At 38.7% G+C, this 16,871-nt stretch overlaps 1 protein-coding gene across 2 annotated transcripts in view; it reads right to left on the reverse strand.

The window, feature by feature from the left end:
• Positions 1 to 4,992, reverse strand: part of LOC123504511 — a 100,782-nt gene extending 95,790 nt beyond the window's left edge. Inside the window, exon 1 of one of the 2 annotated variants that reach the window (XM_045255083.1) lies at positions 4,776 to 4,909. Coding sequence is in view for 1 of the 2 variants with exons in the window: in XM_045255084.1 (XP_045111019.1) it covers positions 4,776 to 4,921 (146 nt within the window). In the remaining variant the exon portion in view is untranslated. Of the gene's footprint in view, positions 1 to 4,775 lie in introns of both variants that reach the window. The other variant, XM_045255084.1, reaches the window with a different exon arrangement.
• Positions 4,993 to 16,871: the final 11,879 nt, after the last annotated feature.

Genomic DNA, 16,871 nt, shown 5'->3' on the forward strand with positions numbered 1-16,871 from the left:
GTACCCAAAAGCACTCCACACCATAACACTGTCAGGGAATTTTTCAGTCAGGTGTGTGTAGCGTGGGTCAAGCGGGTCGCTGCCACTGCAACGGTACACATTCCCACCTCTGTTCCCAGCCACAGAAAAAAGTGATTCATCACTCCACAGGACCCGCTGCCACTTTGCTGCATCCCACTCTAAATATTTCCAGCAGAAAGCAATCCTGTTCCTTACTTGCTGCTGAGTGAGACGAGGCTTGCGGCGAGGGCGACAGCTGCGGTATTGTAGCCTGTCGTGGAGGGTACGCTGCACCGTCCTCTTGGAGACATCAGCCAGCAAAAGTGGTTTATTTTCCTTTATTTCACTTGCTGAAATCTGTGGGTTACCCTCGACTTGCTGCCTGATTATATTAGCAGTCCGTTGTGTAACTTTTAATGGCCTCCCAGAGCGGTGTCCATGCTCCGGTAAATCCAGGGTGCCACCATTCTTGTAACGCTTGACCCACTTTTGAACAGTTCGTTCTGCCAATCCTACAATTTTAGAAATATCCTTTACAGACTGCGCTGACCTGTAGAGGGACACAAAGCTTGCCAGCTGCTCCTTTGTAGAGTGCCTGGGATTTTCCATATACTCCATGTAGGGAACAATGAGACTGTGTCAAGGTCACCTTACTCGCAGACCGTTTGAAAAAAACTGCCAGCTTGGAGCCAGTGAAACATACCCCAAGGCAGTTACAGTAGCAGAGCGTTGCACTGACACTGCCTGATGTACAATGTCATTATCAGCTGGCTATGAGAGAGACTCGACAGCCTGTCTCTATCGGTGAATTATGTTACCATAAAATGTAATTCACAGATAAAGGGCTATTTCAGCTGTCCATTAACCTTCGTTATTATAATGAGAACAGACGTATCTATCTTTCGTCTGTCATAAGTTTGAAAAATGCCATCTTAGTGAGTCATGTTCGATCAATCAATATATGCATAAAGTTGGGTATGACGATCATAATCATCCATGGTCCTCACCACTGCCTCGTCACGCGATACCGGGCGATACATTGCGTAGAGTATCGTTCACTAATATAGAGAAAATGGAGAAGCCATATTATAGGGAAAACTACTGTAAGATTGCTGGACAGTTAAAGGATGCCTCTATGACACAAAAAAAAGTTCAATACAAAGGTTAATAATATGTAGGGCTCACTCTCATTTGTGTTACGCTTGTTGCGTCGGAGCCGCACAAACTTTTGGCGCAGACTGTATATATATATAATATATATTAAACAAAATAGGGATTATGTATGCTTGCAATCATTGCAATGTATGTATGGTTAGCAGTAACTGAAAGTCATTGTAATTTATTATTATTATTATTATTACAATCATTATTATTATTATCATTATTATCATCAGAGAGAGAGAGAGAGAGAGAGAGAGAGAGAGAGAGAGAGAGAGAGAGAGAGAGAGAGAGAGAGAGAGGGGGGGAGCATGCTTAGACCTAAATGAATGACGTCACTCAAATGGCAGGAAAATATGCTTTGTAGCTCTGACCTCCAAAAATGGCCGAAAGTAATGCTATGGAGTGCGGACTGTCGTCTTTATCTTTTTTCCTTGAAAATCTAAGGTGCAGAAGTACGGATTCAAAATTTCGCTTTTCTGGACCTGTCTCAGGTGCGGAGGTACGAACTTAAAATTTTGTCTTTCCCCACGTTTTAGGTGCGGAGGTACTGACTTAAAATATTGCCTTTCCGTACCTGATACTTCTGCACTTTTGAAAATTTTTCCGCACTTCGGACCTACACATCTCGTTTGGTGGTCACCAGGTACGGAGGAGCGGAGGTGCATAGCGAGGTACGAAAGTGTCCAGCTCTAATCATTACACCATAATATAGATGATATGGGAAAAAATAATTACCTATTTATTAGACATAATAATGACAAAGATCACTACTTAGCAAGACAGAGCCAATACTCCATGTTATCATACTATATTCTACAAAAGTTTATTATGTATAGTTTTATGGCTCATATGAAGGAAGCTCTTGGATGTAATGTACCTACCATATTTAATGATTCAAATGTACCATATTTGATGGTTTGTGCAACACACCTTTTCTCCAATAAAACGTCTCAGGAAATGAGCCTGTATCCAATGAGGCCAAGTTTCAGCATTAAGGCAGTGGTTGGTGGTAAGTCTATGGCAACAGAGGCTCTAAAATCAAACCCCAGACATGTTTGCACATGTAAACAAAGTGATGATTGGTACTACACCACAAAACAACTCTATCTTTCAAGGCAACAATATATAATAGGGCATACTCACTGGTAATTTACATAGAATGACACCAATCAGGAAGAATTTGCCTAAATGACCATACACTATATGAACCAAAACAAAATAAATAATTGCTGATCAGTGATCTTGATCTTGACACAAGCAAGCTTCACTGCATTCAGTGTGATGCCATTACTCCTTCAGGTAAGACACACTTTCATACAATTAAAATTGCACCTATCTTGCATACATGTAAAAAAAAATCATGATAAAAAAGAAAAAATAATTATTGTATTAATGTGATCATGAAGGTAGAAAGAAAAAAAAAAAAATTTTTGAAAAGATCATAGCAGTCTTATGATATAGAGAGAGGATGATGAAGGTGACAGTGAGGCATAGGATGAGGCAAGGGTCTCACAGCTGTCTCACAATTATACATTTATTTCTTGTTGTCTTCTTTTCATGAAGTTTCTGATTATAATTCTAGTCAACTTATGCCTGTAAGGAGTTATTTCTGAAAAGTAAAGGTAAATGGCACATGACCCCTCTTGACACCTGGCCATGTACTGAGTCACTGAGTGCAAGACACAAACACACACACACACACACACACACACACACACACACACACACACACACATAGTTTCCAGAGATGTATTGAGACGTGGAACAGTTTAGATGAAGAAGTAGTGTCTGCAACGAGTGTGCACACTTTTAAAGTAAGATTGGATAAGTGTAGATATGGAGACGGGCCACAGCATAAAGCCCAGGCCCTGTAAAACTACAACTAGGTAAATACAACTAGGTATATACACACGCCCGGTAGCTCAGTGGTTAGAGCGCTGGCTTCACAAGCCAGAGGACCAGGGTTCGATTCCCCGGTCGGGTGGAGATATTTGGTGTGTCTCCTTTCACGTAGCCCTGTTCACCTAGCAGTGAGTAGGTACAGGATGTAAATCGAGGAGTTGTGACCTTGTTGTCCCGGTGTGTGTGTGTGCCTGGTCTCAGGCCTATCCGAAGATCGGAAATAATGAGCTCTGAGCTCGTTCCATAGGGTAACGCCTGGCTGTCTCATCAGAGACTGCAGCAGATCAAACAGTGAAACACACACACACACACACACATCAAAGGTTGACATTTATCAAGAGAAAAATATTCATGTAAAAATTTTTGCATAGACACAAGCATTAAGTGATACATAATTTTTCAGGGTGAGTCATGCTATGATGCAACTGCATGAGACATTTAAAAATGGCTGCCTGATGGGAAGGGTATTTAATTATCCCAAAATAAAGTAAACCATCTGGTAATTTGGGGACTGAAGGTTTCAGAGAGATAATAATCCCAAAATATTTTAATCCTGCACCGCCACCCCCTAAAGTCCAAGTTGACCCACCCGTCCTTTTTATTTTTTTTCAGAGCGGGGGGTGAGAAATTCACTTAAGTCTGACATTCTTGTCTATTGGACCAAACTTCCTTCCCAGTTAGCGAGGGGTCAACAGTACAGATATTTCTCAATTTATTTGTATTTATATTATACAATTTTGAAATAACACGAGGTAAGAAAGGTAGTCTTTTTTTTCAAATTTCGTGGAATATTTAGAATAACATGACAAGAAAATCAAGTTGCGCGGCTAGCTTAGTTTCATGTTGCAGTTATCAGGTGTCGCCCAGTGCTCCTACAGCCAACATGCTACCCTTTAGTGCAGTGTCCAAAAAGCTTGGCTTTAAATGGGCTTCCTAGAATTATTTCATAATTACTATACACATCTTAATGGGATAATAAAAAATGTTGCAAATATTTCATTGTCACTCGCACACCACTAGTGTTGACATCGCCGCTCTCCTCTCCCAGTGACTTACCCAACATATCGTAAATATCACACAACTCATGTCTTTCAACCTAAGGCAGGTTAGCATGTGTCAATATGTGGGTGGTAATGCTAGAGGTACTGGGTAGATTTGTTGCCTAGCCAGTGGAATTGCTATCAGCAAAACTTGTCCCAGCTGCTAGCAGTTTTTTTACATTGTGACATCACAAAAAAATTTTGAACGTGTGATGTCCAGAGGCAGAGGAATGTCAGCTGAATGCAATGCTCCAGATTTGGTATATACTGAACAGTTTTGCTCAGTAATCATTTTCACCTTGTGTGATTTTTACACTGAGCGATCTCTACAAGAGTGCAACCCTCACATAAATCAAGAAATGCCTGTAAATGCTGACTCCTGAGCAGCACAATAGGGCAAAATAATTTTGGCCTCTAGACCTACATTTTTTACAGCTAAGTTCCTTTTAAAAGGCTTTAAGGCCATTGCACACCGGAGGCGAGACAACGCACGAAACTAGGGATGACTATGGTTAAAATAAAATATAAATAATAATAATAATAATAATAACAAATGTAAAGTGGGTTATTGACAAGGGCTGATAATAAACATTAACCATAGTTTATCAACTTAATTTCTGGTCACTAGCAAAAAAATAGCAAAATACCATCATCACAAAACACAGCACTCACCTGACTGCGGTTCTCAAAAAGTTCAGCTGACCGAGGTTAAATCCCATTGTGTCAACCCGTCTGGGGAGATCGTGATTCTCTGTCTCCAGGTTTCTCTTCTGCCACAGATGAAGAAACGCCTCCTGGTCAGTAATTCCTTCCATCATAATGGTGTTTGTGTGGAAAGTGTTAGAAGTGCCCGCTGCCCGCTGTTGCCAACTCTTTCTTGAGTCTTGACTCTTCTGTAGACACGAGCCTAAAACAAATAAATAAAATAAATATTTAAATAAATAATATATATATATATATATATATATATATATATATATATATATATATATATATATATATATATATATATATATATATATATATATATATATATATATATATATATATATATATATATATATATATATATATATATATATATATATATATATATATATATATATATATATATATATATATATATATATATATATATATATATATATATATATATATATATATATATATATATATATATATATATACAACATAACATAACATAACATAACAGGATAACAAAGGGCCACCAGGGCCCATCTAGGTTATCCTGTATCAGTCGCACAGCGACTTCGTCATCAGTACTTAAAGATACACTTACAAGTACACAATACATTATATACTAATTCTAAATATTTGGCCCATTAACAGGGCTAGGTCCTGCAGCGAATTCCTCTACAATCTGTGATCCCCATACATGGGGATCATGTCTTGTTTAACTATAGTAAATTTCTTATAAAAAATATCATGCAGCGCTAAACATAATTATAAATATGATAAATTTAAGTGCTTATCTAATCTGTTTTTAAACATTGTCAAACTAGTGCTATTTACAACCATCTCTGGCAATGCATTCCAGAAGTCTACCACCCTATGACTAAAGAAATATTTTCTTATATCTAACCTGCAGCCTTGCTTTCTAATCTTCCTGCCATGATTTCTAGTCCTACTTCCCTCCTCTAAGGTAAAGAAAGATCTCACATCTATGTAGTTTGTATCTGAGAACATTTTAAATAACTCTATCATATCCTCTCTTATACATCTCCTCTCAAATGAAAACATGTTTAATTCCTTTAATCTATCTCTATACTCCAGGCGCTTTAATGCTGGTATCATCCTAGTTGCTCTTCTCTGAACTGCTTCTAACATGTTGATATCCTGCCTATAATGGGGTGACCAGGCCTGTATGCAATACTCTAAATGGGGCCTAACATAGGAATTATATAAGCTACAAACCACTTCCTTACTTTTATATCTAACATTTCTATTTATAAAACCTAGGATCCTATTTGCCCTATTTCTTGCTTCTAAACATTGCTTTGAAAATTTCATAGTCCTGTCTATCACTACTCCTAAATCCTTTCCTTCCTCTACTGCCTCTAGCCAACATCCCTCCATCTCATAGCTAAAGTTTGTGTTGTCTTTACCTAAATGCATAACCTGACACTTTTTAGAATTAAACTCCATCTGCCACCTGTCTGCCCATGCTATCAGCCTATCCAGGTCTCGTTGTATTCTGTAATTTTCCTTTTCACCCTGTACTGCACATGCTATCTTAGTATCATCTGCAAACTTTGATACTTTGCTACTAATTCCTATATCTAAATCGTTAATGTACACCAAGAAAAGAAGAGGTCCTAGCACTGATCCTTGGGGTACCCACTAACCACTTCCTTCCACTCAAACATTGCCCCATTTAATACTACTCTCTGTTTCCTATCAGAAAGCCATTCACTAATCCAATCAACTAACCTACCCCTATCCCATGTAGTCTCAATTTGTACACTAGCCTCCTATGCGGTACCTTATCAAACGCCTTGCTAATATATATATATATATATATATATATATATATATATATATATATATATATATATATATATATATATATATATATATATATGCTGCGACCCTCCTTCAGCCTCTTCTTCAGGGAGGATGCCTCACAATCTTCTCGGAATTCAGGGCGTGTTTGTCGGGGAGAAGGACTTACCTGGGTGGCGCGGCGCGGCTGGGGTGGAGAGGCGGGCTGCAGATCGCTCTCTCAGGCCTGGCTGTCTGCTGCTATAGCACCCACTCTCACTCAGCTCAGTCACACAGAATGGGGGGAAGGAAACACTTCTTCCTTATTTCTCTATATTACAGCAACTATGCACGAGTCACCGGGAACAGGTGGCGGCGGCACACAGGACGGGGCAGGGGGCGGCAACAAAGCACGGGTAACACTTTGTTAGTTCGTCAGGCACTTCACTGTCTCTGTCTCTCGTTCACTCTCTGACTGCTCCCCAGAGTACGACTTGTTCCTTCGAGGTCTCTTGCTACACTCCTTAGTCCTCTGTCCTCGTCGGTGCCACACAGTGCCCCACAAACCACGCCTCCTGTGCCATCGCACCTGCCAGGCAATGTCTTTACGAGTCTATTTCAGCTTATTAGGTAACGCTATCTACCTTAACCGCTAATTACCAATATATCCCTGATAATGCTGGCTGCAAGCAATTCACACATGCATGCCTTTATTTACACGGTACCGTATGACAATTATCCCAGAAATATTGGATACGGTTCCTGGAGGATCATAAGTTATTATCGGATCATCAATTTGGCTTTAGGAAAGGGAGGTCATGTGTAACAAATCTACTGAGCTTTTATTCAAGAGTGGTTGACAAAATACAAGAGAGAGAGGGATGGATGGACTGTATATTTGGATTTAAAGAAAGCTTTTGACAAAGTACCTCACATTAGACTGCTATGGAAATTAGAGATTTATGGAGGACTGAAAGGAAAAGTTTTAAAGTGGATGGAAAACTACTTGAGATGGAGGGAGATGAGAACGGTAATAAGGGATGCAAAGTCGGACTGGTTGGTGGTGGAGAGTGGAGTCCCACAAGGCTCAGTGCTGGCACCAATACTTTTCCTTGTATATATTAATGACATGCCAGAGGGAGTAAACAGTTATAATAATTTGTTTGCGGATGATGCGAAGTTGTGTAGGTGTGTGAAGAGTGAAGAAGATTGTGAAATTTTACAGGCAGATCTGGATAAGATTTGGGAGTGGAGCAAGAGGTGGGAAATGGAATTTAATCTGAGCAAAAGTCATGTGATGGAGATGGGGAAGAGTGGAAGACGGCCAAGAGGGTCATATAAGATGGGTGAAGAAGTAGTGTTGAAAAAGGTGGAAAAGGAAAAGGATTTGGGAGTGATAATACAAGACCATGGGCAGTTTGAGGCTCATATTGATAAGATGTTTGGAGAAACGTATAATTTGATAAGAAATATTGGATTAGCCTTCCATTATATGGATAAAGATATGATGAAGAAATTAATTAGTACGGTAATTAGACCAAGATTGGAATATGCTGGAGTGGTTTGGTCCCCTTATAAAAAGAAGCATATAAGGAAGTTGGAGAGATTGCAGAGAATGGCAACAAAAATGGTTCCGGAATTGGCAGAAATGACCTATGAGGAGAGATTAAAAGAAATGAATTTGCTTACCTTGGAACAAAGAAGAGAAAGAGGAGATTTAATACAAGTTTATAAACTGTTGAACGGACTGGATGAAGTGGATAATGAGCAAATGATGTTGAGAGAGGAAAACTTAAATAGAACTACGAGATCGCATAGTAAAAAGATAGCCAAGGGAATATGCTTGCAGGATGTGAAGAAATATAGTTTCCCACAAAGATGTGTGGAGGTGTGGAATGGTTTGAGTGAGGAGGTGGTGTCAGCAAGGAGTGTGCATAGTTTTAAAGGAAAGTTGAATGTGTGTAGACATGGAGACGGGGCCACAAGAGTATGATACCCAGGCCCTGTAAAATTACAACTAGGTGAATACACACACACACACACACTCTTATCTCCCCGTGACCTCCAGGGTCACATCTCTGTCATCGAGGCTTAGCTCAGCGTCCCTTCCATTAAGGTGTGACAGTTTCATAAACACGAGCAACCAACACCTTGCTCGCCCTTTAGCTAAAGTCTGCATATATGTACTCATATGTACTACCCATATGTACTCTCTTATGATGCTGCTCCACACTCACACAGGCACACGTACATATCTGGGAGGCTGCTGCAATACACCTTCGCAACAATATAGTATATGTACTATATATATATATATATATATATATATATATATATATATATATATATATATATATATATATATATATATATATATATATATGAAGTCAACAGCGAGGTCTGCATTATTCTTTTGTACAGCGTATTTTGTGTTTTTCGCACAAGGGCGCGTTCGTCCGGTTTTAGTTGGTGGAGTAGTGTGCCAAAGTCCATTTTCTCTAGACGTCTTTCGGTCTTGATCAGACCATCTTCAGGAGAGAAGTGAGTGCAAGGCAGAATCTGAAAGATGTGAGAGTATAGTACTGTTAATCTTACTTCCCCAGGACACGTCGGCCTGCATGGCGGAGGCCAGTTCCTGGGTCGAGATAAGACAGTCCAAGGGAGAAGTACCAGTAAGACGGGCAGGATCGGCGTTTTCATATGGGTAGGTCCTTTGTACGGAGCCGGCCATGTAATCCAGCACCTGGTCGTTGTCATCAAAGTCGTCGTCATAGTCTTCTCTGTAGACGCGGTCCCATATGGACGTGAATAGTCGTTCTTTGTTCGTTCGTAAACTTCTTGTCTCCTGCGTGGTCTATTAGGTAGCTGTCTGGTCCTGAAGTCTTCCCGGAAAGACACTTGAGTTCTCGCCAGAATTTCCTGGGGTCCAGTTGGCAGCTAAGCCAGCCAACTTCCTACTCCAGTGCTCTCTAGCCTCAGTCTGTCGTGAGTCTTGCAGTGCAACCTTTAGCTCGTTGTACCGCCTGAAATCGTCGTGGGTCCATCCTCTCAGCGTTGCTCTGTCTCGCAATGCCCTGAATTGAATTCTGAGCAGCTGCGTAGCCCGAGAAGGCCGGGGCCGACCTAAGTTTATATGTCGTTTGTGGTATGTGTCGAGTGAGTGCAACTTGTGAGGATGCGGGCTTATATGGGCGGCGGAAGCAGGTAGTCGCGTCAAGTAGCCAGTCAGAGCGCGGATCGAGTTTCGTCTGAAGCGGCCAATGAGCAGCCGGCTACAGCTCCGTGTGGCTGTCGCTGGGATGGTAACGATGATTCTGGCTGCTGTTGTATGTTGATGGTAGGTTTTCTGAGTAGATATGTACTGCTTCCGTCATCTTGAGTCTTCTTATGTCGTTTTCTTTAACTAGGATGGTGGTGTTGCTTTCCATGTGATGTCGCTTCAGGATGATGCCGTGTTCATTCATGTAGTGTCGTCTTATAGCGCCGTCTTGTAGGTGTGCTGTAATTCTCTTTGATAGGGTTGTAGATGTGAAGCCAATGTACCTCGAGTTTAGGTGACTGCAGTCACCAACAGTGCATGTGTGTTGGTACACGACGTTCACTTCTTGCAGGAGTTTGTCGGAGGAAGACAGCTATTCTTCATGATGAGGCTTGCGGTTTTCTGGTCTTGTAGTAAATGATGACTTGGAGTTTAGTGTCTGTGTTGATGGGCGAGACGTTGTTGTGGATGATCTTCTTTACGGCTTTCTCGTCTTCTTTGTATGCTGAAGACATCGTGTTCTTGTAGTAGAGTGATGCACGATGTTTGTTGCTCGGGCGGATTCTCGCGGATGTAGTTGTCCATGCGGCGACGTATGACTTCGTCTATTTCTTGCTGCGGATAGCCGTTGTTGCAGAGAAGCTGGGAGATTCTTTTTAATTCAGCGTGGACTGCATTCCATGAGGATGAGTGTGTGAGAGCCCTCCTGACAAAGGCATTGATGACGCTGTGTCTATATTTTTCTGGGCAGTCACTTTTTCCGTTTAGGCAGAAGCCGAGATTCGTAGATTTAACGTAGACTGACGTGGAGAAGCAGGAGCTTGAACGGTGCACCATGACGTCGAGGAAGGGGGAGCTTGTTTTCTTCTTCTAATTCGTGTGTGTAGTTGAGGCAGGAGTGTTTCTTGAAATTCTCGATCAGGTGCAGTACTTCCTCTTCAGTGTTGGCGTTGATGAAGATGTCATCATGTATCTTGCGTAGACTGTTGGTTTTATGTCCGGGTTTTCCGCGAAAACCTTTTCCTCGACGGCCCCCATGTAAAAATTGGCAAAGAGGACACCGAGAGGAGACCCCATGGCGACGCCGTCGCATTGTACATACATCTTGCCATCTGGTCCGTAAAAGGCAGCTTCCTTGGTGCAGGTGCGTAGCAATGTCCGTAGAGTTTCTTCAGGGATGGTGAGTTTCTTGCCGTCTGTGTGGTAAACTTCCTTGCAGATGATTTCTATGGTGTCGTCTATTGGGACGTTGGTAAAAAGTGATTCAACATCCATCGATGACGTCTAGAGAAAATGGACTTTGGCACACTACTCCACCAACTAAAACCGGACGAACGCGCCCTTGTGCGAAAAACACAAAATACGCTGTACAAAAGAATAATGCAGACCTCGCTGTTGACTTCAATAGTACATGCATTCAAAATGGTCTACTCGAAATATATATATATATATATATATATATATATATATATATATATATATATATATATATATATATATATATATATATATATATATATATTATATATATTAGTGGTTTTCAGCTTTTAAACCAAAAATCAAAAATGCAGGGAAAATGCAAGGTTAGATTATAAGGCGGCGTGACATCACAAAAGTGAAGCCAGAGCGCTATTGGTCCGCTGCTGCCCCTGCTCCCCTAACTAGCCCCTCTCCAAAACATGCCGACCTCCCACTGAAAATACATGGGAACGTCCGAGTTACGGCCCTTATTTTCAGTCTTATGTCCATGTTTTGAAGCTGCTTACCATATATGTGACCTTAATAGACTCACAATACTTGTGGCATACTGTGCCACGAAGATTTAGACGGTAAATCATACATACAAATGAGATTATATACTGTTTTCCAGCTTTGATGGACTTCAGTGAGAGGTAGGAATTAAGGAGTCTTTGGGGCAAAGGTATGACTAAAAGGTCTTATATATATATATATATATATATATATATATATATATATATATATATATATATATATATATATATATATATATATATATATATATATATATATATATATATATATATATATATATATATATATATATATATATATATATATATATATATATATATATATATATATATATATATATATATATATATATATATATATATATATATATATATATATATATATATATATATATATAGCAAGGGTGGCCAACCAGTCGATCGCGATTGACTGGTTGATCACAAGCTAATTTTATATCGATCACACTACTCTACCTGTTAATAATATGTCCTTCAGGAGTTGCTATGCAAATAGCTGCAGGGGTGATGATATATTTCTTGACTTCTATAACTATCATTGTGTCATTCATCAACAAGCGCTTTGTGGTAAAATGCTGAATATGACAGAAGTCATAGACATTTCTTTCAAGACTGTAAATTCAATTCGGGCCAGATGTCTTCAGAGGTGACTGTTTCAAAGTCAGTTATAAGAAAGTGAAGCAGAGCACTGATATGTTGTTGCATACAGATGGCAGGTGGTTAAGCAGAGGTAAATTTCTCCAAAGATTTAGAAATCTGCTACTCGAAATAAAAGTGTTTTTGGCCTCAAAAGATCGGCCCTCTTATCACCCCCTAATTGACAATAAAGAATGGCTGCTGGATTTAGCATTCTTAGTAGACATAACTGATATGTTGAATGAACTGAAATTAGATTTGGAAGGAAAAGATACAACTATAGTTGAGGTGATTAGTGATGTGACATCATTCAAGCAGAAACTAAAACTAGTGTCTTCACAGCTGCAGCAACGTGCACTGAGAAATTTCAGAAATATGATATCAGGACTGGAAAATGAAGGTAAACAATGTGATCAGTTTAACAGTGGTCGCTATACTGAACAGGTACAAAACCTCGCCTCAGATTTTGACAGGGGTTTTCAAGATAGAGCAACAATGGAACCTGTTGCAACATATATGTGTTTTCCCTTTGGTAAAGACACTGATGTTGAAGGTATTGCATCTAGAATGGCCACATTATTTAACATGGATAAATCCAAAGTTGGAAATGAGATTGTGAAACTGCAAAATGATATTCAGATCAAATCCATGGCAGCAGGAGGCAGTATCTGACACCTCAGTTTAGAAAAGTATCCTAATGTCAGAAAATGTTCCATGTCCCTAAAAATTTTTTTGGTTGAACCTACATCTGTGAATCAACATTTTCACATCTGAAATACATAAAATTTGATTAACACTGTTAGATGAAAACCTGAATGCCTGCTTAAAGCTAGCAATCACCAACTACAGCCCTAACTACACCAAGTAGGCAAACAGCATGCAGTGCCAATCATCTCATTAATAATGTAAGTGTGCTTTGTAATTGTATTTCAACAATTATATATCATAATTGTAGCAGTGTAACAGTTACTGCAAAAAATATTCTCTCTCTCTCTCTCTCTCTCTCCTCGAGTGAGAGTAAGATGTTATACTGTTATGGTTACATTTATGGGATATATTTAAGTCTTAGGCTGGTAGATCACATCAGGGTAACTATAGAAAAAGTAGATCATATCTCACAAAAGGTTGGCCACCCCTGTAGTGTAGATCATTGAACACTGCTTCAAAACAAACAATTAGTGCCTATGGAGGACAGTTGTGCCCTAATCAAGTGTGTTAAGCATGCTGGGAGTAATTTGAATCCAAGTGCACCTGAATTTAGCCCTGTTTAAAGTGCCATCTGTGCCAGTGCCTATGTCATGGGGTGTGAGGGGATGTCAGTTAGGAAGAAGCCCCAGGAGTTTGATCGTAGGGTTTCCTGGGGAGCCTATAGACTACAGCTTGAGATGTGGATGGGATGATTTAGAGAGTGCAGTCCAGTTGGTAAATAGTCTCCAGGGAGCAGCATTGGAGGTTCTTGCACAATTTGACAGCACAGTGAGGAGCAAATACTACAGGCTGGCACAAACTTTGGAGCAGTGGTATGGGATGAAATACCATGATGAAGTCTTCCAGACACTAGGTGTAGCGAGTCTACTTACTACACCTTAACCTGATGATTGCACTGTTATGTGACCAGTTCATTGATGCTTTGGACAGCCCAAAACTAAAGATACTAGTGTAGCAGGCTAAACTATCATCCCACCAGGAAGCTCTGGTCAGTGCAATGGAGTTGGAGTCCATGGTGAAGTCGAGTTAGTCAAGTTACAGGGACAACTTGAGCTCTAGCTTCCAGGCATGAAAGGGTGCAGTCAGTGAGGCAGACAAATTCAAAGAAGCATGCTGATACACAAGACACAAGAAGAATGAGCACTACAAAAGGAAGAGGGAAGAAGATACAGAAAAGAAGCTCAGAGGTGGATCAGTGCTGCAACTGTGAGAAGTGACAGTTGTGAAATTTTTACAGAGCCCCTGGGAAGGCAGCGATTCAGTGTTGGCAGATGTCATGGGACCACAACTAGAGGCAGACAATGAACATAGGCAAGGCAACAAGTAGCAGATGCAGCAGACCTGGATGGAAAAGGTGCAAACAGTCAAGGAAATTCCAAGGCTGTTTCAGTTGTGGTGTGTTAGGATGACACTGATGGGAGATAGTCATGTCAGGAAGAACCTGGAAAAATATTGGGAAGACTAGATAGGAGTTACATCACTGTCAGGAAAGGGATCCCTGGACCAAGAAGTGAGGCTTGTTCTGGCTTGCTCCCTACCACTAGTGGGGAGAGCCTATAGTCTAGCATGGTTTTGTACAACTATCTTTTATTTGTGTAATTTAGAACTGTGGCTCTTATGTAATGTGACAAAAATTATTGAGATCTTGTAATGTAGTATGTAACAGATACTGTATAAGAGGAGTTCTTGAGCCAACATGAGTCAGTATTGAGTAGGAATAAGAGTCTTAAAAGCCAGTAAAGTAGAACAGTGAGTCAGGAATAAGCGTCAGAAGAGCGGTAAGAGCAGAGACTGTTACAATCACTGCTGTTGTATCCAGTTAATTTGGAAAAGTACTAAATTTTACAAGTTCTGCCTAGTGAATCCTTCTCCACAGGTTGTTACCAGTCACTCAGTGATGGCACTGCAGTAAACAAACACAATGTGAGGAAGTCATACATGCACACACATCCTTGGAAATCACAACAACAACAATAATTATAATAATAATGATAATGACAACTGCAGCAAAAAATCCATTATTTTCATGATTAGTTTATTTCCAATCTTAACTGTACAAGCAAAATCTCTTATTATTTATATAGTTTATATTCTATTCATTAGTTATATAGTTTATATTCTATACATGTAAATACAAATAAAAGTGCTAAAATATTGTTTAGTGATGAATGTATAGACTATAGAGGAATGAGGAAGAAAATATATATATATATATATATATATATATATATATATATATATATATATATATATATATATATATATATATATATATATATATATATATATATATATATATATATATATATATATATATATATATATATATATATATATATATATATATATATATATATATATATATATATATATATATATATATATATATATATATATATATATAATAATAATAATTTGTAACAAAGGAAAAGACAGATGTGGAAAAATAATAATAAAACAGCAAAAAAGAAAAAGAAAATATAGATGTGGAAGACTTAAAAAATCCAACACTGAAGACATAATAGTAAACTTAAAATAATAGAAAAAAATAATTAAGTAAAATCAATCTAAAAAAGAAAATATACAAGTGGAAGACTTAAAAATTGAACACTGAAGACCCACAGTATGTAGTACATGTTTAGCAAGTTTTTTCATTTATTTATTTTTTTTTTATTCAGTCAATATCTAGTGAATCACACCATTCCAAAAGTTTTGTGAATTCAGCCTTAATGCGTGTGGTGTGTTCCACAATAAGTTTCCTTTGAACTTCAGCATTACACATTCCCCCTTCAAAGAAATTCTTCTGGAACTGAAGTCCATCATGCAAACACTTCTCTTCTTTCTTCTTGCACTTCTCTAATCTGGAAAGATAAACTCTTGGATTAAATTTCCTAAATGAATTTCATCACCTTGACAGTTATACAAGACAATCTATTGTGTCTTTTGTTGCAATTTTTGAAGCAAGTGATCTGCTATTTAGTTGTTAATATGTACAGTGAATCCTGTGACTAGTTGTTAATATGTACAGTGAATCCTGTGAGGTCACAGTCATTATGACAAAAATACCAAAATGCACTGAAACTTTAATAAAAATCTAATCAAAATAAACAAACAAAACTGGCATATTGCAGAACCAGAAACTGCCGCTTACCTGTTCAATGCCAGCACCACTCAACATGAACTAATGGCCTAAATATTCAGTTTAGCATGCAGCAGCACAACTGGTAGTCTAGAATTACATATTTTTTTTGTCTTAGCCAAGCTCTACTAACCATGGATCATCATCAGAAGGCTATAAAGACTGAGAAGTTTAGTTTAATAAAAAACATTTTATATTTGATGTGTCTTCCATGTGATAATGCCAATGTGCTCATTTATATGTATCTTTGATTATTTTTAAATTGTGGAATTTTGTATTCATTTGATTCTCTGGCAGCAATCATCTTTTCTCTATATGTTTTGCAGTCACCATAATACACAATTACCATAATGAATGCTGTATTCATGACCAACAGTTTGCATGACCTTAATTCCTATATTCATGACCAAGAAATTACACGACCTCTCACACAGCAAAAAAATATTGTGGTTAGTTTATGTACTACACATGCATAATCAAGATGAAATTATGAGAGCAATGAACCAGAATAAGAAAGGCAGATATGAAGCAAATTGGACAATGGTTAAGATGAGACCACAATGCCTTTTCACACCTTTCTTTGTAGTTTTCTTCTCAGTTGTAAGAGAATTGTAAATTGATGGATACGATAAGTTCAGTAACTCATAGTAACAAATACATGATTATCTGAAACTTACTCTTGCTTTTTAACAGTGATCACGTCATCCACCTGTGAAGGTGATAAGCAGGTTTAT

The sequence above is a fragment of the Portunus trituberculatus genome, chromosome 16, assembly GCF_017591435.1.
Source record: "Portunus trituberculatus isolate SZX2019 chromosome 16, ASM1759143v1, whole genome shotgun sequence".
NCBI lineage: Eukaryota > Metazoa > Arthropoda > Malacostraca > Decapoda > Portunidae > Portunus > Portunus trituberculatus.